The sequence below is a fragment of the Pangasianodon hypophthalmus genome, chromosome 8, assembly GCF_027358585.1.
Source record: "Pangasianodon hypophthalmus isolate fPanHyp1 chromosome 8, fPanHyp1.pri, whole genome shotgun sequence".
Taxonomy (NCBI): Eukaryota; Metazoa; Chordata; class Actinopteri; order Siluriformes; family Pangasiidae; genus Pangasianodon; species Pangasianodon hypophthalmus.
In genome coordinates this window covers 29578484-29600983 of record NC_069717.1, presented here as the reverse complement: position 1 = coordinate 29600983, position 22500 = coordinate 29578484, and the positions used below count along the sequence as shown (strand labels likewise).

Genomic DNA, 22500 nt, shown 5'->3' with positions numbered 1-22500 from the left:
AATAATAAACATGATCAATAACAAACTGTGTGATTTAAAGGAACAATAAGACGAGAAATTAAAGGTTCACAATTTACTCCATGTAACAGAAGTCTGTCTCGCTCACAGTCTACATCTACTCACTTCAAACCTCACCTGTAATATCCTTTTAAAACCAATTATTTTGTAGCACAGCAGCGAAAATCCATATTTAAGGATTACGGATCCGTTTGCAAAAGCGATTTGTGTCGCAATGTGACTATCATGGTTAAATAGGAGTTAAAATAAATAAAATCAATTTAAAAGATCGGCTTAATGCTAATTGGCTGTATGAGGTGTAAAGGTGAAACTACGTACATTTGTTTTATTTATAATACGAATAACACCTTTAAAGAAAACCGAATTTATGTAATTAGCCTTTTTTCATTCAATCTTCTTTGTTTTTGCTTTTCCAGATTTTCCAATCTCATACATTTCAGAAATGTATTAATTATTCATGTTGCATAAATACAGACAAAAGAAAAAGCTCGCCAGTAGGAGGAACTTGATGACGTGTACTAGTGTGTATTTAACGCTAACTGTAATTAACGCAGGCTATATAACATGATGAACACATATAAAATAAACATCTGATTTCCCACTCATGCTTCTGCACCAGAGTTTACACTTGCCAGAGCTTAGGACTGCTTTGAAATGTATAAAATATTACAGATTAGCCATAAACACTGTACAGTGCTGCAGGGGGCGTATCTGAGCAATAAGGGGGCTCTAGACATCCCGCTTTATCCTGCGAGTCCATCAAAGGTCACGATGAACCTCATGCTGCGACTGTTCCTGGACAGCTTCTTCTGCGTGCTCAGATGGTGTGCTGAAAAATACATATCATCATGAAGTCATTTTGAGACGTGAAGGTAAAATGAAAGTACGTTAGTTAGATTGGATCCTATACCCACAGCGGGTATACAGCAGGTACCCTGCTTCGTTCCTGAGCTCGGGTTACTGTCTGTGTGGAGTTTCACATGTGGGTTTTCTCAGGGTTCTCCGGTCTCCTCCCACCTTCCAGTAGGTGGATTGACTATGCTAAATTGCTCCTGGTTTTGAATATGTGTGTGTGTGTGTGTATGGTGCCATGTGATGGAATTCTCACTGTTCCTGGGAAAGGCTCCAGACCCTGACCATGATCACCCCTGACCAGGATAAAGTGCTTACAGAAGATGAATGAATGGAAGAATGTGAGTATAACAAGAAGCTTAGCTAAGCAAGGCTGTATTGATTAGCAAAAGTCAGCAAGCATTAGTAAACTTTGGTCTGAATATAAACTGCAATCCCAGATATCACTAGAGTGAGATACAAAGAGCATGAGTAAACAAAGCAAATAAATATACAATGATATGTGACTACAGCAACAAGCATGAGCAAGGGCACAAGGAGCAAGAAAATGGTGGAACTCAAGCACAAGGCAGGTGAGAAACTGAGATGTTTATACAGTTAATGATTAAAGTGTAACTGAGGGACTGAGCTTGTTTGGTGGGAAATGGAGGTGGCCTCTCTGTTCTTTGGTTCTTTGGTCTCATGATGGTTCTCTTCAGATAAATGTGTGTGGATGTATGCCCAGACCTACTCACTGCATCAACACTAGTCATGTACTTCTGGAATCTCCTCTCTACTGGGCATCCAAGGACACACTGCAAGGTTAAGTCTGGTGGATGAGTGGACCAGATAGTTCTGGGCATACTCAGCCCAGAGGAGAAACCTTACTCCAGTGTCCCTACCAGTTTTCACAGTGACTATGCAGATCCTTATCAGGTTCCTGGTTTGCTCTCTCCACCTGGATATTAGACTCTGAATGGAGACTGTAGGTGAGACTCACATTGCCTGAAGAAGACCTTGGGTGTCTGGTACCCAGTGAGGGAACCGAGGAGAGTGATGATGCAACACCACCACCAGTATCATGATGTTACCTCTCAAGTCTAAGAGGCGCGATCAGGGCCATACCAGTAGGAGCTAGAGGGCTCCAAAAGACAATTATTGGAACAGTATCAAGATATTAAGAGCTGTTGTGTCTGTGTGTGACTCCAAGGTATGTCTTCTGTCAGATGATCTAGGGTCATTCTTTCACCGGATGCTTTGGTTATTTGGTTGATGTCCCACAGAATGCAACAAATTAAGAAGGTGGGTGGAATGATGACATCTGGTTCAAGGTCCTTGGGCTCAGGATTGTGGGCATGTGAAAGGGCAACAGTGTTCTTTGATCCCAGACTATTTCTGGTGAAGCTCAACCAGGTGAAGCTCACCAGGCTCTTCTTGACACTGTGACAGCATGGTCTTGACTGCCACGTCAAATATAAGGTGTATTACAATGCTCAATCCATTCCCTCAGTAAACCAAATGAGTTGCTTGCTTGACTCCCATCCTTGTGGTGGTTAAACACTGCCTGGATAAGATTTGCAAATCTTTTACAGCACTGTCTCGTCTAAATTTTTCCCATATGGTGGTGGGGCATGTCTGAGATTTGACTATAAGCAAGACCTGAGACTCAACTTCAAGACTCAACAACATTCAAACTGGAAGTTGAACCCCCCGTCTCCATGGTGGACAGAACTGCGTTCACAGTAAGGATCCTTCTGGTCATCTCCAGTTTCTAAAGGAGTGTCCTCCAGACAGAAGTTTATGGGGACTTCTTAAACCCACAAGATATGTGGTCAAAGCCATGATGTCTCAGTGAAAAGAAGAGCCTGCTGAGCTCTACCTGGTTGCCTTCGCTCATAAGTCATTGCTATTGAGAAAACTATGACATTGGCATCTGCAAATGGTCTCTCTGCTCTCTTGTGCTTCAGTTTCACCATTCCATGTTGCCCTGGATCTAAGGAAATCTTAGTTGCATCCATAGGAAGTGTTGGAGAAATGTGAAGTAAACCCTGGAATACAGCACACAGGGTCATTGTCATACTTCTCAGACTTTGCTATTAGGAAATTGCAACAACAGGTAGCTTGACGCTTGTGAATGAAGTTGGTCACAATGGGATTGAGTTTTTTGTTGTTGGATGAGTTGTAGTTGCTGTTGCTGATTAGTTCCAGGCTGTGATTTAGGTGAAGTCACCCTTTTGTGACACTGATCCGTGTAGAGCCCTGAAGAACTTTAGTACGGTAAAGCAAATGCACTGTTAAAGTAAATACAAAAAGCAGCAGAAGCAAGTACACAAAGATGAACTAAGCAGTACAAATGAGATATAATGAATGTAAACAGATGCTAATAGGAGTAGCACAGAGTTCAGTGTTTCGCCTGCAACCTGATGGTATTTAAAGAAATTCGATAATTTGCAGGATCATATGAAAGCAGAGGGAAATATGTCACTGCACATTAAGCTGTGTTCACATGCTGACAGGAAGAATGTCACATTTTAAGGTTGTGTATTTGTGTTCATACCGTAGTGAAGTGTACGATGCAGAAGGACATAATTATGAGTATGCCGATGATGAAAGAAGCGATGCCCATGTGCAGAGCCTTTCTCCCCAAACGGTGAGCTCCATCATAATCCCTGTTATCGTAGCTGCTCTGAGACTGACAGAGACAAAACACAAACATACAGCATTATACATTCCATTACAGTACACACAGTGCACACTGTGGTCTCTTACACTGTACTGCTCTCAGCCAATCAGAACACACAGTATTACTCTCAGCCAATCATAACACAGTATACTCTCGGCCAATCAAAACACACAGTACTGCTCTCAGCCAATCAGAAAACACAGTATTACTTTCTGCCAATCAAAACACACAGTATTACTCTCAGCCATTCAAAACACACAGTACTGCTCTCAGCCAATCATAACACAGTACTGCACTCAGCCAATCAGAACACAGTACTGCACTCAGCCAATCATAACAAAGTATTACTCTCAGCCATTCAAAACACACAGTACTGCACTCAGCCAATCAGAACACCGTATTACTCTCGGCCAATCAAAACACACAATACTGCTCTCAGCCAATCAGAACACACAGTATTACTCTCTGCCAATCAAAACACACAGTATTACTCTCAGCCATTCAAAACACACAGTATTGCTCTCAGCCAATCATAACACAGTACTGCTCTCAACCAATCAGAACACAGTACTGCTCTCAGCTAATCAAAACAAAATTTACTGCTCTCAGTCAATCAGAACATAGTACTGCTCTTAGCCAATCTGTACACAGTACTGCTCTCAGCCAATCTGTATACAGAACTGCTCTCAGCCAATCAGAACACAGTACTGCTCTTAGCCAATCTGTACACAGTACTGCTCTCAGCCAATCTGTACACAGTACTGCTCTTAGCCAATCTGTACACAGTACTGCTCTTAGCCAATCAAAACACAGTACTGCTCTTAGCCAATCAAAACACAGGCCTGCTCTCAGCCAATCAGAACACAGGACTGCTATTAGCCAATCAAAACTCAGGCCTGCTCTCAGCCAATCAAAACAAAATTTACTGCTCTCAGCCAGTTAGAACACACTGTACTACCTACAAAAATGTGAAGCTTGCTAGGCAATTTTCCAACCTGCCTGGCTGTATGTCCTAGCATATTTAGCATGCTAGCATGTGTTGCACATTAGCATGTAAGCCATATACCCATTAGCAGTGTTGAGTCCCTCTCAGAGATTAACAGATCAGATGGAGCTCATAAAACACACACACTTGAGGGACATAGTGCAGATGCCACTCTGCTTTTAGCTCAGCAGGTCAGGTTCAGTGACGTGGAATAAACACACTACAGACGCTGTAAAGTTCCTCTGAGCTTCATGCTGCTAACTCTTCAGTTCATAATGCGCATGCACAACACTATAAATAATCTTTACAGCCTGCACGCACTCAGCTCCAGGCCTTCACTGAAACTGTGGTGGTCTAATAAAACTTCTCCATCTCTTAGTTACACTCCACCTGTGCACGGAGGAGTGTGTTGATGTTCCCAGGGCTGAAAAGAACCCTATCCTGTCGGTGTCCTAACTTCTCAAGGCCATATGTTTCCATATTCCTAACTTCCTAGTATCCTATGTGGGCATTGCCGTATATTTCCAAAGCTGTCCATCCTAACTATATTTCTAGATCCTGGTATCCTCAGAGTTCCAAGTTCCAAGCAGTTTGGTCCAAGGCTTCCCAGATTTTGATGTTTCTAATGCCCCAAGTTCCCAGTACTAATTCCTAATATTCTTAATATTCACAGGGCCCTCTATTCCTAGTATCCTATTCTTCCAAGTCCCTATATTCCCAAATTCCAATGGTGCTTTGTACACAAGGATCTGGTTTTCCCAGAGTTCCATGTTTCAAGCAGTTTGGTCAAAGGTTTCCCAGATTTTGATGTTTCTAATGCCCCAAGTTCCCAGGGTTCTATATTCCTAATATTTCACCTTTCCAAAGTTCCTAATATTCCTAATATTCACAGGGCCCTCTATTCCTAGTATCCTATTCTTCCAAGGCCCTATATTCCCAAATTCCGATGGTGCTTTGTACACAAGGACCTGTGAGTCCTGTAATTCCCAAAGTCATTTGTTACAAGGGCTTTATAGTGTCACAGTTCTATTTTCCAAGTGTCTGTGTTCCTAATGCCCTATTTTCCCATAGTCCTATATTCCTAAATCCCAGCTTTGTTTTGTCAGTGTATGTTCCAATGATCTTAATTTTCCAATATTCTATCTTCACAGGTACTTTGTTTCCAAGGCCATATGTTCCTGGTTCTTGTGTGTCTGGATCCTTTTTTTCCCCTGGGTTCTTATTTTACCGGTGTCCCAGCTCTCTATGTTCCTAGATTGTTATCATGTTTCCAAAGTCCTATCTTATTAGTACCTGGTGTTCCAAAAGCCCTCAATCCTGTGTTTATGAGGCTCAGTTTTTCAGCCACATCTTCCTTCAGTGCTAAAAGGAGAGCCTTCTGGGTCTGTTATATTTACACTCTCAAATCGCAGCATTTGATTTCACAACATTGCACAGAACATTGGACAGACATTAGCCAAAACTTTGGAAAGGACATTGGACGGAACACTAGACAGAATACTGGACAGAACATTATCCAGAACTTTGGACAGAACATTGAACATATCACTGGACAGAACACTGGACAGAACATTAGCCAGAACTTTGGACAGAACATTGAACATATCATTGGACAGAACATTGGACAGGACATTGGACAGAACAGTAGATGGAATACTGGACAGAACACTCGATAAAACAATGGACAGTAAATTAGACAGAATACTGGACAGAACATTGGACAGAACATTGGAAAGGACATTGGACAGAACACTAGACAGAACACTAGACAGAATACTGGGCAGAGCATTAGACAGAACATTGGACAGAACATTGGACAGAACACTGGACAAAACAATGGACAGTAAACTGGACAAAACATTGGACAGAATATTGGACAGAACATTAGACAGAACATTGGACAGAACATTGGATAGAACACTGGACAGAACACTAGAAAGAATGCTGGACAGAACATTAGACGGAACATTAGACAAAACAATGGACAGGACACTAGACAAAACAATGGACAGTAAACTAGACAGAATACTGGACAGTACATTGGACAGAACATTGGACAGAACACTAGACAAAACATTGGACAGAACATTGGACAGAACATTAGAAAGAACATTGGACAGAACACTAGACAGAACATTTGACAGGACATTGGACAGGACATTGGACAGAACACTAGACAGAACATTAGACAGGACACTGGACAGAACATTGGACAGAACACTAGACAGAACATTAGACAGAACTTTGGACAGAACATTGAACATATCATTGGACAGAACATTGGACAGGACACTGGACAGAACAGTAGATGGAATACTGGACAGAACACTCGATAAAACAATGGACAGTAAATTAGACAGAGTACTGGACAGAACATTGGACAAAACATTGGAAAGGACATTGGACAGAACACTAGACAGAATACTGGGCAGAGCATTAGCCGGAACATTGGACAGAACACTGGACAAAACAATGGACAGTAAACTGGACAGAACATTGGACAGAATATCGGACAGAACACTAGACAGAACATTGGACAGAACACTGGACAGAACACTAGAAAGAATGCTGGACAGAACATTAGACAGAACATTAGACAGGACATTGGACAGAACACTAGACAAAACAATGGACAGTAAACTAGACAGAATACTGGACAGTACATTGGACAGAACATTGGACAGAACACTAGACAAAACATTGGACAGAACACAAGACAGAACATTGGACAGAACATTGGACAGAACACTAGACAGAACATTAGACAGAACATTGGACAGGACATTGGACAGGACATTGGACAGAACACTAGACAGAACATTCGACAGGACATTGGACAGAGTACTAGACAGAACATTAGACAGAACATTAGACAGAACATTGGACAGGACATTGGACAGGACATTGGACAGAACACTAGACAGAACATTAGACAGAACATTGGACAGAACACTAGACAGAACATTGGACAGAACATTGGACAGGACATTGGACAGGACATTGGACAGAACACTAGACAGAACATTAGACAGAACTTTGGACAGAACATTGAACATATCACTGGACAGAACATTGGAAAGGACATTGGACAGAACAGTAGACGGAATACTGGGCAGAGCATTAGCCAGAACATTGGACAAAACAATGGACAGTAAACTGGACAGAACATTGGACAGAATATTGGACAGAACACTGGGCAGAACATTGGACAGAACATTGGACAAAACACTGGACAGAACACTAGAAAGAATGCTGGACAGAACATTGGACAGAACACTAGACAAAACAATGGACAGTAAACTAGACAGAATACTGGACAGAACATTGGACAGAACATTGGACAGAACATTGAACATATCACTGGACAGAACATTAGACAGAACATTGGACAGGACATTGGACAGAACACTAGACAAAACAATGGACAGTAAACTAGACAGAATACTGGACAGAACATTGGACAGAACATTGGACAGAACATTGGACAGAACATTGAACATATCACTGGACAGAACATTAGACAGAACATTGGACAGGACATTGGACAGAACACTAGACAAAACAATGGACAGTAAACTAGACAGAATACTGGACAGTACATTGGACAGAACATTGGACAGAACACTAGACAAAACATTTGACTGGACATTGGACAGGACATTGGACAGGACATTAGACAGAACATTGGACAGAACATTGGACAGGACATTGGACAGAACACTGGACAGAACATTTGACAGGACATTGGACAGGACATTGGACAGAACATTAGACAGAACATTGGACAGAACATTGGACAGAACATTAGACAGAACATTGGACAGGACATTTGACAGGACATTGGACAGGACACTGGACAGAACACTAGACAGAACATTAGACAGAACATTGGACAGAACACTAGACAGAACATTAGACAGAACATTGGACAGAACATTGGACAGAACACTAGACAGAACATTAGACAGAACTTTGGACAGAACATTGAACATATCACTGGACACAACATTGGACAGGACATTGGACAGAACAGTAGACGGAATACTGGACAGAGCATTAGCCAGAACATTGGACAGAACAATGGACAGTAAACTGGACAGAACATTGGACAGAACATTGGACAGAACACTGGACAGAACACTAGAAAGAATGCTGGACAGAACATTAGACAGAACATTGGACAGAACATTGGACAGAACACTAGACAAAACAATGGACAGTAAACTAGACAGAATACTGGACAGTACATTGGACAGAACATTGGACAGAACACTAGACAGAACATTAGACAGAACATTGGACAGAACATTGGACAGAACATTAGACAAAACAATGGACAGTAAACTAGACAGAATACTGGACAGTACATTGGACAGGACATTGGACAGAACACTAGACAGAACATTAGACAGAACATTAGACAGGACATTGGACAGGACATTGGACAGGACATTGGACAGAACACTGGACAGTAAACTAGACAGAATACTGGACAGAACATTAGGCAGAACATTAACCAGAACATTAGACAGAACATTAGGCAGAACATTAACCAGAATATTAAACAGAACATTGGACAGAACCTTGGAAAGAACATGAAAGAACTGGATAGAACATTACTAAGTAGTGAGAACTACAGTAGGAGTGAATTGACACTAACAAAACAGTGGTGGACTTTTTCATCTCCTTCAGTAAAACACCCACACCTTTTCGTTTTTCAATTTGTTCTTTTAACTAGCGTGATTGAGGTGTGTGTGTGTGTGTGTGTGCGAGTGTGTGTGTGTGTGTGTGAGTGTGTGTGAGTGTGTGTGTGAGTGTGTGTGTGAGTCAGATGGCAGATGGTGTGATTTGAGAGTGTGTTACGATTCAGGACAGATGACAGCACAGTCAACTTGAAACCTCACACGCGTACACACACACACACACACACACACACACTCAAATCTGAGTTTAACCGAACTGAAGCAGGCGTGTGGTGAAATTCAGAACGAGGCGAACCATTTACCAGACGGAGGGGGGAGTACGATGGAGAGGGTTTTTTTAATGACTTGATGCTACATTGATTTAAACTAAATACAGTGAGAGATGGAGAGACAGACTTCAGAACAGATCTTCAGAACTCTTAGAAAACTCCTTTAAGGTTCTTCCTTTGTTCCTGTGGGGAAACTCTTAGATGTTCCAGGTAGAACCCAACAACACAGTGCTTTCCTATCAGAAATGTTTCCAAGTTATTCCTTTTCTTGGAAGTGAAGAACCCTTAATTATCCACTGCAACCTTGAAGAACCCTTGAAGAACCCTTTGTTCTAAGAGTGTGTGTATGAACTGGGTAAGTGTGTGGTACTGACTCCTAATTATTGCTAATTATTTTCTTCTTGTCAGGACTTTAACATTTAGCTTCTTTGTCCTGGGTACACTCTCGGTTCTTTAAGGGTTCATTGGGTAATTAAGAGTTCTAGCTTCCAAAAAAGGGGTTCCACATGGAACCCAGTTAACACACACACACACACACACACACACTGTTGGAAAAAAACAATGGGTTCTTTGGATAATTAAAAGTTCTTAGTTTCTACATGGAAGTGTTTCTGATAGGAAGAAAATAACGTTATTGGAAACTGCTGATTCAGCTACATTTGAGTCTTTATACATATTTTTATATTTACAAAATTAATCTAAAGTCTGAATTAAAATAATTTCAGTATTAAAATTTTAAAATAATTTGATAATTGCATGATGACAAAAGTAAACATCTGAGATAAACATGAAGACTGGGACATTTCATCATTTACTCACACTGTTCCTTTAATAAACAAACAAACAAACAAACAATTCATTCTGTCTCATTGTCAAATTATTTAACTCTTTCCTCCTACTAGAAAATAATGCATATTAATCATATTTGCCTGAGCAAAACAAAAACATGAAATATCTTACTTAGTTTTATCTTTAGATCCCTTGAATTTATTTATGATTTATATCAGAATTAGAAATCTGTCCTTACAGCATGCTGTCATTAAAATACTCAGCAGATATAAATAAAGTCTGTCTCTAATTAAATTAAAACACTGCTAATGCTGTGTCTCAGAGCTGGTCTGCTGATGCAGAATTATTTTTAAGGTTAAATATTTTGTATTAGAACAATAAAAGGGACATTTGTTATATTATAGCACGTGTCTGAGTTTCTCAGGTTGAATTAAGACCCTGTGCATCTTGTAACTAGTAAAAGATTTAAAACATTTTGTTTTAGAGAATAAGTTAGTTAATATGCAATCTCGATACTGTCGGTATTTCAGTATTTTTTAAACGAGAGAGAAAGCTCTCGTTTCCTCCAAATGTTAATAATTTAATGTTTATTTTAAAGACGTGTGTAACACGTAGATTATCTTTAGATATTGTGTGCGTTTCGGAACAGAGTTTGTCGATGTGCTGCTTCTCAGCAAATGTGCAAGATGTTGAGGTTAAGGTGTGAAAGTTCAAACCGCTTTTCAAAACTCTCTCATGAGACTGAGGAACAATAAAACATTTAGTTTCTGCCACACGACGGGACGAGAAGCGCAGAGACGCTGCTATTACACTCAGGTACGGGGTTTTTATTCTGCTGTTGCACACATTTACATTTAATGCATTTACTGCTGTTAGTCTCTATTACAGAGTGAAGCTCTTTACATCTACAGCCCACACACACGCAGTGCAATCCTACACACTATAATTCTATATTTATCTCTGTATACTTGTCTGTGTTTATATACATATATATATATATATATATATATATATATATATATATATATATATATATATATATATATGTTTATATGTTTATTCTGATTTCTTGGGTTTGTATCCCACCTTCGTTATTGATCTATATATCAATTTTATCTTTTATATATATTGATATACTCTAGGTAGTCAGAAATAGATAATAAATAATACAGAATATCTCAATTTACTGTACAGCATGGAATTAAAATGTAGCTTGGAAGCTGATAAAAGGAAACATTTAGTATATTTGAATTATATATATATCACATTAAACAAAATAAAATTAAAAGTAGATGCTTTCAGAGTGATCAATTAAATAAAATGTCTGTATATTCTACACCAGTAGTGAGTTTTCTACAGAGATGTTAAACACTCCATGCCAAGTGTAATTATTATGGAGTAATTATATGGTTTATTTCTTCAGTTGTGACTCCACTGCACTCTTCTCCACACCGAGATGTTTCTGTAGAACATAAAACAGCATCTACAGGGCGTCCCGAAGTCTCCATACACAGAGGAAATGAGCACTTATTAGCAAAATGTCTTCCAGAATTTTTCATACTTAGTTTATATTATATATTATTTTTTCAGACAGGCTTTAAGAAGGCCTTTGACAAATGAAGAAGGTATTGACATCATTCTCAGGTGGATCAGGAAGCAGTTATAAGGCTGTGGTGGAGGTGCGACTGCTTTACATAACAGCAGATGTGTGAACATAAGATAACACCATGAGTGGGAGAGATGCCTCTGTGTGTGTTTACTGAGAAATCGTGTAGAGGATGGTTTATAAATAAAGTTATATTTTGATATAAAGTGTTAATTTTCACTAGCAGACTTTTGGGACACCCTGAACTTGTATCTGGGAATCCCGGGTGTTTCACCTTATTGTCCTAATTTACATTAAAAAAATCTGTATTCTTTAGTTTTTTTAAATTTACAGTTCTGATTTTTACATTTCAAAACTTAACCTGAATTCTGATTTATGTTTTTAAAGACTAATCTTACACCTAGAAAGTTCAAAACTTTGGCAAATATGTAACTGTATTAAATACACCACAGGGAAGAAAAAGAATTTTACTTGTAAAGCTTTATTTGTATTTATGTGTGTAGAATTCAAATATACAAAATTCATATTTAAATAGTTTTGTCAGTTTCCAAGCTGTATAAAAGACCGAAATTACTGAAATGACAGAAATCCTCATGGTAGTAAAATAAGTCTCAGAATCCTATCCAGCTAAAACTCTGTTAGAGAGACGAGTTAGGACATTAACATTTGGAAAGCAACAAAAAACATTTTTAATTTTGAATAATTAATGCTCATTTAGGTGACATGAACGTTTAGTTTTATTCTTAAATATTGTGTTTATTCACACAGAACAAAATGGAGTTTCATTTGTGATCACACACACCCACACACACACCCACACACACACACACACCCACACACACACACACACACTGTTTTGATCTTGATCTCGATCTCGCACGCTGGTTTCTGTGTAATGTGTAAGGTTTGATTTGAGACGTTACTGCATTAATAAACAGGCTATCGTGTATATAATATACATATATATATATATAAAATGTCCATATAAGAGATCTTTATAAGAGATATAAGATATATATAAGATGAGATATCTTTCTTTATATTCTCAAAATGGTACTGACATTCCAAATAAAACATAAATATGTGTAACTGTGTAATTCTTCTATTTATTATATTTCAAAGTATTAAACTTTTGTTTATTTTAGAATATTTAATATTCTAACACACACACATTTTACATTTTAATATTAGAATGTTTCCTCCTGCATTTAGATTAAAGAAAGGTTTACTTCTCTATAATATATATATATATATATATATATATATATATATATATATATATATATATATATATACAGACACACACACACACATTATAATTCTATTCGATTATAGAATTATATCTTATTTAATATTCATTCTTTAATTTAACTCTCATTCTCAACACAGTTATAGCTATATATATATATATATCAGAAAAGGGGTTTCAAATCAGAACAAAAGAGAAATTGCAATATGAAGTAAATAATTATTAAATTAAATAATTAAAGGGATTCATATCAGACTTAATATTTAGGACTGAAATCAAAAATAGGTTTTAAAATGGAGTAACATAAAGAAATCTCTTTAAACTGTATTGCACCAAAGTGGATTATTGTAAAATAAATCATGTGAGGAACATGTTTATTGTTATTAATTAACAAATATAAGATAAATGATTTTTTTGTTCACTCTTTGAAAATTAAAATATTTTATTTTTCATTTTAAATCTGTTTTAAATTTGCTGCTAGAGTTCAAACCCATCAGAAAAAATATTATAATAATAACCAATATTTATTATGCACAATATTTACAATTATTATTATTATTGCATATTTAGAAGTGCACAGCTGTAAAACACACCAGGCGCGGGTTTGGGTCGTCAGAACCGCACAGAACGTCCGGTTAGATATGAAGCTTGTGGTGCAAAAAAACATCCATCTTCTGTAATTTATTTATAGTTTGGGAAACAGAACCAGTTAAGTCTGTTGCGTGCGAGTAAAAATACGAATAATAACTGTGTGTGTGTTTGTGTGTATGTGTGTGTGTGTGGGCAGGATTGGCATTTAAACCACACACACACACACACACACACACACACATGCAGTCCCGTGTGTATCTCTAGTCTGTAGCCGTGTGTGGGTGTGAGAAAGCGGTGTGTATGGGGTGTGTGTGCACCCTTACACACTTTGCGCAGGCTGCCGATACTTGAGGCTCGTCTATTTATAACGCTTATGGGTCTGGCTGAATCATGAGAAGCCGAGCGTTTGGTCAGATTTCACAATCTGGAGCTCTGAGGAAGGAAACTAGCGTGAGAGCAGAGCGCTGATAAAGAAACGGAGGCTGTATATTTACCGTACATTTTAGGTGATGTGGAGGAGATCAGAAAAATATCGTTGGTCACGCACTGACTCACTCATACACCTAGTTATTACCATGAGAGAGAGAGAGAGAGAGAGTGTGTGTGTGTGTGTGTGTGTGTTTGAGGCTCAACTTACAGCTCTAAAAAGTGCTCTGATTCAAGTTTGAAGAATTCATTAGCACTCTATTTGGGTCACGATCATCATCTCGAAGGTTAAAATAGACTACTAATAAAAAAAGAAAAGTCACGTACCATCATAGAGAACACGAGCGCTACGATGTTGATGGGCCACGCGGGACAGAAACACGTGAAAATAGTCAGGAAGATGTAATTTCTCAGCGGCGGTGGAGTTTCTCCGTCAGTTCCTCGCTCCAAACTCTGATCCACGCTGCCATCGATCGAACCCTTCACCTTCTCCTCGGATCGTGAAAGTCCAGGACTCATGACGAAACACACACACACGCACACACACCCATACACAACGTCCAAAATACACACTTCACGTGACGGAGTTAATATATATATCTATATATACGTAGCGTATGATTAGAAAAAAAAAAAAAGAGATGAGACAGGAGCAGAGAGACAGACAGACAGACAGAAAGAGAGAGAGAGAGAGAGAGAGAGAGAGAAAGAGTGAAGTGTGAGACGCTCAGGAGAAGAAGCGGAGTGAGCCGGAGACGGGATACGGCTTAATTACCTCCAAGGGTGTTGGAGTGAAAGTGAATATTATCCCAGTTCAGAGAGAGAGAGAGAGAGAGAGAGAGAGAGAGAGACTGAAATAGAGAGAGAGAGAGAGAGAGACACACACACACACACACACACACACACAGATGTTGTAATGAACTGAATGATTTGAAAAGACAGACGGATTTGAATGCTAATGTTTATCATCGTTATTCTAACCGTGAAAGTGAGACAGGTGAAGATCAGATGCTTTTCCATTCAGGGAACGTGAGAGAGGTCAGGATGGAGGACACACACACACACACACACACACACACACACACACAGATAGAGATAACAGACGTCCAGAGTGTGTGTGTGTGTGTGTGTGTGAACACTATCAGAAATCAGACGCATCTGCACGAGGCAACTTCCTTCTTCTGCTCCTGATTTCTCTGTCGACTCATTTTGAAATAAACTGCACAAAGCGTCTGGTGTTCCTCGTTTCTTGTAGTCACTGATTTAGAGTTTTATTGTGTTTATTAACTGATGAAAACACACACACACAGATTAGCTGGGTTCCGGTCGCTTGAGCTCAGGAAGCACTTCGGATTCGTCCTACTCTGTAAATTTTAGTCTGTTTTTTTAAAAACACATAAACACTCAATGAATAAAAGGTTAGCTAACGTTAAAAGCTTTAAAAACTTTACGTTTGCTGCATAAGATAGCTACACTAATGAGCTAAGAGGTCATGATGTTAGCTAGTTCAATTTTAACGCCATTTTGACTCCAAACGTTAAAGACTCATGCTGCGTCACGGAGCAGCGTAACACCCTCGGAATAAAGCGCTGTCTGCCCTCTTCTGCATACCTGAGCTCACAGAGGTTGCTGCTGCTGTGATTGATAGGGGCATGATGGTAGGCCCCTCCCACCCAGACTAGACTCCAGATTATTCCATCATCACTGGGATTCAAACTCACGATCTCTCGACAATAACGCGAACGCTTTTCTTTTCACGCCACTTTGGAGCAGCTAGTTCATTTTTATGAAAATAAATGCCTGATAATCTACAACGTAAATAAACTTCTAGCCAGTTTGTCCATCATGTTTACTAAACACTGTTTCTGTGAGCAGAATTATGGGCCAAGAAGGATACACGTGACGCTGCCTTTAAGCTCGGAGCAGATACTTTAGGAACAGGATGGAAGTTCTCAGAAGTTCTCATGAGTTCTCATGTGATGATCTTCCCAGTTAAGAACATGTTGCTTCTGCGGTTCTGCGTTTCGTAGCACTATGTTTTGGCGGCTGGTAGAAGTCGATGAACAGTATGGAGGAAACTCAGCAACAAGGAGCTACAGTGAAGTTAACTAGGAAGATGGTGGAGTATTTCAGAATTCCTTTTTCAGACCATGAACAACGTCTAAGAACCTGGGATGGAGATTGGGAAAGCTTCTGCTTTATGTTAGATGTAAAACTCGGAGGTGAATTGATCCATTGCGTGAGTCTCTCTGAGGTGCCTGGAGGTATCTGTAGTGGGTCTAGAAGATGAGCTTCTGGAGATGTTGTGATCCAGAAGTCCTTGGATGAGGAGTAAAAGGTAGGAGTGAAACTAGTACCAGTGGCCTTCTTGAGGAAAGATGGACTTTTAGAGTAGAAGGCTAAATGTTGGTGCCACGGTGAAGAAATGCCTGCTGGTGTGACTGATGGATGAAGATCAGGTCTCATGGTGAGGATTTGCTTGAAAGGTTGTGATGAAGCGTTGCAGAAAAGATGAGGGGAGTGGATTTATACTTTAATTTGATTTGACGTCACTCCCTGAACTCGGGGTTAAGGAGACCGCCTCAGGAATAAGAATTCTGAATCGAGAAGTTTCATGTTCTTTGTTTTTTTTTTTTGTTTTTTTTTCTAGTCATAGGTTAGAAATTACGAGTTACGATCTTTAGTGGAATGAAGCGTTAATCACAGGAGGAAGTGTTAAGTTTACAGAGCTGCTTTATTGCATTAACCTCCAGGGAGGCAACAGATGCAGCAGATCTCGCTCAGACAGAGCTACAGGAAGGAACCTAGGAAAGAACTGAGACTCAGCAGGTGGAACCCATGGAGAAATTAGCTTACTAAGGGTAAGGATGGCAAGGATGAAGGTTCTGGAAGTGGGTATATTTCAGCATATTTAACTGCAGATATGATCGAGGCCTTCGTGGGTGAAGAGGAACTTTCAGAGACGAAGATGGTTGATGAGCTGTGAATCACATTCATGAGTGTTACTGAATTAACTTATTAGTGTTACTAGCTGAGTTAGCTTATAAGTGTTACTAGCTGAGTTAGCTTATAAGTGTTACTAGCTGAGTTAGTTTATTAGTGTTACTAGCTGAGTTAGCTTATAAGTGTTACTAGCTGAGTTAGTTTATTAGTGTTACTAGCTGAGTTAGCTTATTAGTGTTACTAGCTGAGTTAGCTTATTAGTGTTACTAGCTGAGTTAGCTTAGTAGTGTTACTAGCTGAGTTAGCTTATAAGTGTTACTAGCTGAGTTAGTTTATTAGTGTTACTAGCTGAGTTAGCTTATAAGTGTTACTAGCTGAGTTAGCTTAGTAGTGTTACTAGCTGAGTTAGTTTATTAGTGTTACTAGCTGAGTTAGCTTATAAGTGTTACTAGCTGCGTTAGCTTAGTAGTGTTACTAGCTGAGTTAGCTTATAAGTGTTACTAGCTGAGTTAGCTTATTAGTGTTACTAGCTGAGTTAGTTTATTAGTGTTACTAGCTGAGTTAGCTTATTAGTGTTACTAGCTGAGTTAGCTTAGTAGTGTTACTAGCTGAGTTAGCTTATAAGTGTTACTAGCTGAGTTAGCTTATTAGTGTTACTAGCTGAGTTAGCTTAGTAGTGTTACTAGCTGAGTTAGCTTATAAGTGTTACTAGCTGAGTTAGTTTATTAGTGTTACTAGCTGAGTTAGCTTATAAGTGTTACTAGCTGAGTTAGCTTAGTAGTGTTACTAGCTGAGTTAGTTTATTAGTGTTACTAGCTGAGTTAGCTTATAAGTGTTACTAGCTGCGTTAGCTTATAAGTGTTACTAGCTGAGTTAGCTTAGTAGTGTTACTAGCTGAGTTAGCTTATAAGTGTTACTAGCTGAGTTAGCTTATTAGTGTTACTAGCTGAGTTAACTTATAAGTGTTACTAGCTGAGTTAGCTTATAAGTGTTACTAGCTGAGTTAGTTTGCACTGTAATGATATTCGTCTCCATTTTATCGTTAACATGCAACGCCGGAACTTTCTTTGGTGGAGGAAGTTGATATTAAGAACAGATATTTGAAAGAACATATTGCAGTTTCTCTGCATTACTGTTTTTAAAAGCAGTTGAACGCTTGCGGTGTTTTTTTATCAACATTAACATCACGGCTGTAATGATCTACATCCTGCCACAGCCGCGATCAGAATCAGAATCTTTCTACTTTTATCAGTGATAAATTCAAATATTTACAATATATTTTTGTGAATCTATTTATTTCTGTAAAGCTGCTTTGTGACAACGTCCACAATGTAAAAGCTACACAAATAAAATAGAATTGAATCCCGAGGACATGAAGTGCGATTCTCTGTAACACACTACTTCTGCTAACTTTGCTCATATAATATTGTATCTGTACAGTGAGATCATAGTGTGTGTGTGTGTGTGTGTGTGTGTGTGGGTGTGTGTGTGGGTTTAGTGTCTTTAACGCCGTGACCGACGACCTCAGGCTGCAGTAAACAGGAACATGACACACACACGGAGGATTGCGTGTCTGATCTTTCTGATTGTCTTCCTCGAAGGTGAGATTAACGAACGTCATCTAATTACATAAAGTTTATTATTTAATTATTAATTTATAAACTATGCAGTAAATATTAATATAGTAAGTTGATATAATAAATTGTTGTGTGATTAAGGTGGAGAAATTATAATGCTGAATTCAATAAAACTAAACTGGAAAATAAACTTAAAATAAAAACAGAATTAATACTTACCTTTTTACCTTTTAAAAATATATTTATAAAAAATTAATGCTTACAGAAGAATAAAAGCAGATTCAGTTACATAGATGAAAGATAGAAATACAAATATTTTAATTAATAATAAAATAATTAATTAATTAAATTATTTAAATACCCTGATTTTGTTAGGTATTTTTGTCTTTTTTTTTATTTTACATTTAGTTTTTTACAATTTAAAACATTTTTTTTACATGTTTCTTGGTTGTCTGCTTGTTCTGTAGAGCAACCCGTAATTTTAATGTAATAATAATAATAATAATAATAATAATAATAATAATAATAATAATAATTCAACACACAATATTTTTTATTATTTCATTTGTTTATTGATTCTTTTTATACTTTACATTTTTTCACTACGTTATATAGTTATGTAATAATTTACTGTATGTATTTCAGAATAATTAAAATTGTTTATCTTTAAAAATATATATTGTTTATTACAATATTTTACAAAATCATTCAGGAGCATGATTAGTTAATAATAGTAATTATAATTATTATTATTATCATCTAAAGTTATTACTGGAGTTTTGAATTCCCATTAGGTTCAAAGATTATACCTCATCATTTTTAAAAAATTGTTTGTGTGTCTGTAGGATGTGTGTGTGGATTAAACCCGAGCGTGTGGCAAACGCCACGAATCATAACTGCAGAGTCGGGAGAGCGAGTGAACATCAGCTGCCACTTCACACTCACCAACGCATCACAGCAAGGACGATGGAAAGTAGCGTGGAGGAAAAACAACGACACAGTATTTCTAAATGGAATTAATATTTCAGATTTTACATTAACTGATGTGAATAAATCTCACACACTGACGCTTTCTTCAGTGAACGAGAGTCACAGTGGGATTTATTACTGTACAGTGTGGCAGGATGTTCCGCACCTCATGTCAGGCGCTGACAGCACAGGAACACAGCTAATCGTGAGTGAGTAAAACTGTTAACTATGTTCTCATAGTAAATATTCACATCACAGTAATTGTCTTTATTAAGGTTTATAATATAAATGCGATATTGTGAATACTGAGTTTTTCCATCAGTCTGTCTTGATTGGGGGCCATAAAAGTGTCCAGTGAGCGTCTTTTACAATCCTGTTTGCCAGTGAAATATAATATTTATATCATAATGAAGAACTGCAGGCTCCGTGCTTTTATCTTTTGTTTAAATATTATTTTATTTTTCATTTCTGCACAGTGATCTGTGCACGAGGACAGTGGGATAGTGTTCCTGTAGCTCAATATTATCCTGTATACATATAAATGTAATTAATTAAGTAATTAATCAATCAATCAATCAAATCAATCAATGCAATCAATCAGTTGATTAATTAATTAATGAAATAATTTGTGGCCAATAATTTTTGCTTGTTACCGAGAAACCACAAAGAAGCGTAACCTCCTCTGTCCTGAAGACGTCGGAAAACTTTTTTAATTGACTGATTAATTAATGAATTAATTTGTGGCCATATAAAGCTAAGCCTGGGCCTCATCGGCGCTTCTGTCAGTAACTGAGGCTCTGAAATCAGAACAGGACGTTTCTAGGAAAAAGAAGCTTTCAGCTGCTGTGGTGAGAAACTGGATTAACCAATTAGGATCAAGCGAGGATGATGGAGAACAAAGTGAAGGAAAAATAACGACACAGAATTTCTAAATGAACTTTATAATAATATATCAGATATAAAATCTAACGTTGAACTGATGTGAGTAAATCTCACACGCTGACGCTTCCTTCAGTGAACGAGAGTCACAGCGAGATTTATTAATAATAAGTAAACGTGGCATGACAGTAAATTTTCACATTATCATAGTAACTTCTTTTTATTAAGATTTATAATATTAATGTGATATTGTAATTGTAAATGCTGCTAGAAGCACAGTACATCATGGGGTTTGTAAAAACATGCACCGCTGGCGTCAAACCTCGAGGGCAAGATCTTTCTGAAACAAGCTCCAAGTGTTTTATTCCTCTTACTCCACAGAAAATAGTCAACAATTACAATTTTATGTCTATTAAATACACTTCATACTTTTTAACCAATTTATTGTTACATTTATTGTTTTGGAACGTCTGTGAAATGAGTTAGTTCGTGTTCTCGCTTACGTTACAGCAGCTATAAACACTCGTTCCCTCACCAGCCTCTCTTTATTCTCTCTCTTTTGAAGTTAATAAGATTTAAAAAATGCAGCTTGACGTTGTTTGTTAGCGAGAAACCACAAAAAGAAGCGTAAACTCCTCTGTCCTGAAGACGTCTGAGTGTTACAAAGCGCTGACACTGGAGACTCCTTCCATCAGTGTTACATAAACACATTTCTCCTTACTGAAAACTTTTCTGCATCAGTGTTGTTTAATCTGTTTATTATCAGTGGAGCGTTCGCTGTACACGTCCCTGTGAATGAGCTGTTACTATAGAAACCATAGTAGAAAATATACAATAATTTAAAAAAGTCATTAATATATTTAATAATAATTTAATTCTAAATGTTTACAGACTCCATCAGCCCAGACACGACTGCTGATCAGTCAGTAACGTCAGTAACGTCAGTAATGTTAGTAATGTGGGCGGCGCCGTTAGCTTTAGCGCTGATTATTGGCTGCTTTACGTCCGTCACGTGCTGTTTTTACAGAGGTGAGTGAACTACAGCAGTGTAATAGATTATACAGGATTTAATTAAAGAACATAAATATAAATATAAATATAAATAATCTCAACTGGTGATGAAGCTTTGTTTTACATCACAGTATCTGATTACAGCTTTATAAAAACTTTTTACAGCTCGCTGCATGAGAAGAAAGAAGGAAAACCAGGTAATAAATCTATCTATCTATCTATCTATCTATCTATCTGTCTATCTATCTATCTGTAGATTTAGTAGATACTGTAGTTGTGCATTAAAATGCAAAATTCAAACAGTTTAAATTTGACGACGCTCTTTTTCTGTGGCTGAAGTTCATATAATTTTTTAGAAAGTCATAATTTATTAGAGTCCGTCAGCAGTTTTAATTCCCTGCATCTCTCGTTGCTATGGCGACGATGTGAACAGTTTGTGGAAAGTGCAATGGCTGGACTGCAGTCTCGCTCCGTAAAGAAACAGAAACACTCACTGTTTATTTATTATTTACTTTCCATTCCTATTTCCTCTCAGATGTGTGTGTGTGTGAGTGTGTGTGAGTGTGTGAGTGTGTGTGTGTGTGTGTGAGTGTGTGAGTGTGTGTGTGTGTGTGTGTGTGTGTGAGTGTGTGTGAGTGTGTGTGTGTGTGTGTGAGTGTGTGTGTGTGTGTGTGTGTGTGTGTGTGTGTGTGAGTGTGTGAGTGTGTGTGTGTGTGTGTGAGTGTGTGTGTGTGTGAGTGTGTGTGAGTGTGTGTGAGTGTGTGTGTGTGTGAGTGTGTGTGTGTGTGTGTGTGTGAGTGTGTGAGTGTGTGTGTGTGTGTGTGTGTGTGATATATTCAGCTGAAATCAGTATACTGTATACAGAGTATTATCAGTGTTTCACAAAATGTATATTTACATAATATTACTTTTTATCATTAAATTCTAATAATGTTATATTACTTACCTGTTAAATAGGATTCAGTTTATAA

The 22500-nt window shown here is 38.0% G+C and overlaps 2 protein-coding genes across 3 annotated transcripts in view; one reads left to right on the top strand and one right to left on the bottom strand.

Annotated features, from left to right (window-relative positions):
- LOC113546008 (transmembrane protein 233) overlaps positions 1-14913 on the bottom strand; it is a 15047-nt gene extending 134 nt beyond the window's left edge. Inside the window, exons 1-3 of the mRNA XM_026945697.3 lie at positions 14478-14913; positions 3407-3541; positions 1-847 (exon numbers count right to left, since the gene is read on the bottom strand). The exon at positions 1-847 is cut by the window's left edge and continues 134 nt beyond it. Of these exons, the coding sequence (XP_026801498.1) occupies positions 836-847; positions 3407-3541; positions 14478-14669 (339 nt within the window). The 5' untranslated portion in view covers positions 14670-14913 and the 3' untranslated portion in view covers positions 1-835. The remainder of the gene's footprint in view (positions 848-3406; positions 3542-14477) is intronic.
- LOC113546007 (uncharacterized) overlaps positions 9126-22500 on the top strand; it is a 14302-nt gene continuing 927 nt past the window's right edge. The window contains exons 1-5 of one of the 2 annotated variants that reach the window (XM_034306786.2): positions 9126-11094; positions 18592-18694; positions 19516-19848; positions 21410-21547; positions 21695-21726. In XM_034306786.2, the coding sequence (XP_034162677.2) occupies positions 18640-18694; positions 19516-19848; positions 21410-21547; positions 21695-21726 (558 nt within the window). In that variant the 5' untranslated portion in view covers positions 9126-11094; positions 18592-18639. Of the gene's footprint in view, positions 11095-16544; positions 17012-18591; positions 18695-19515; positions 19849-21409; positions 21548-21694; positions 21727-22500 lie in introns of those variants that run through there. The other variant, XM_034306785.2, reaches the window with a different exon arrangement.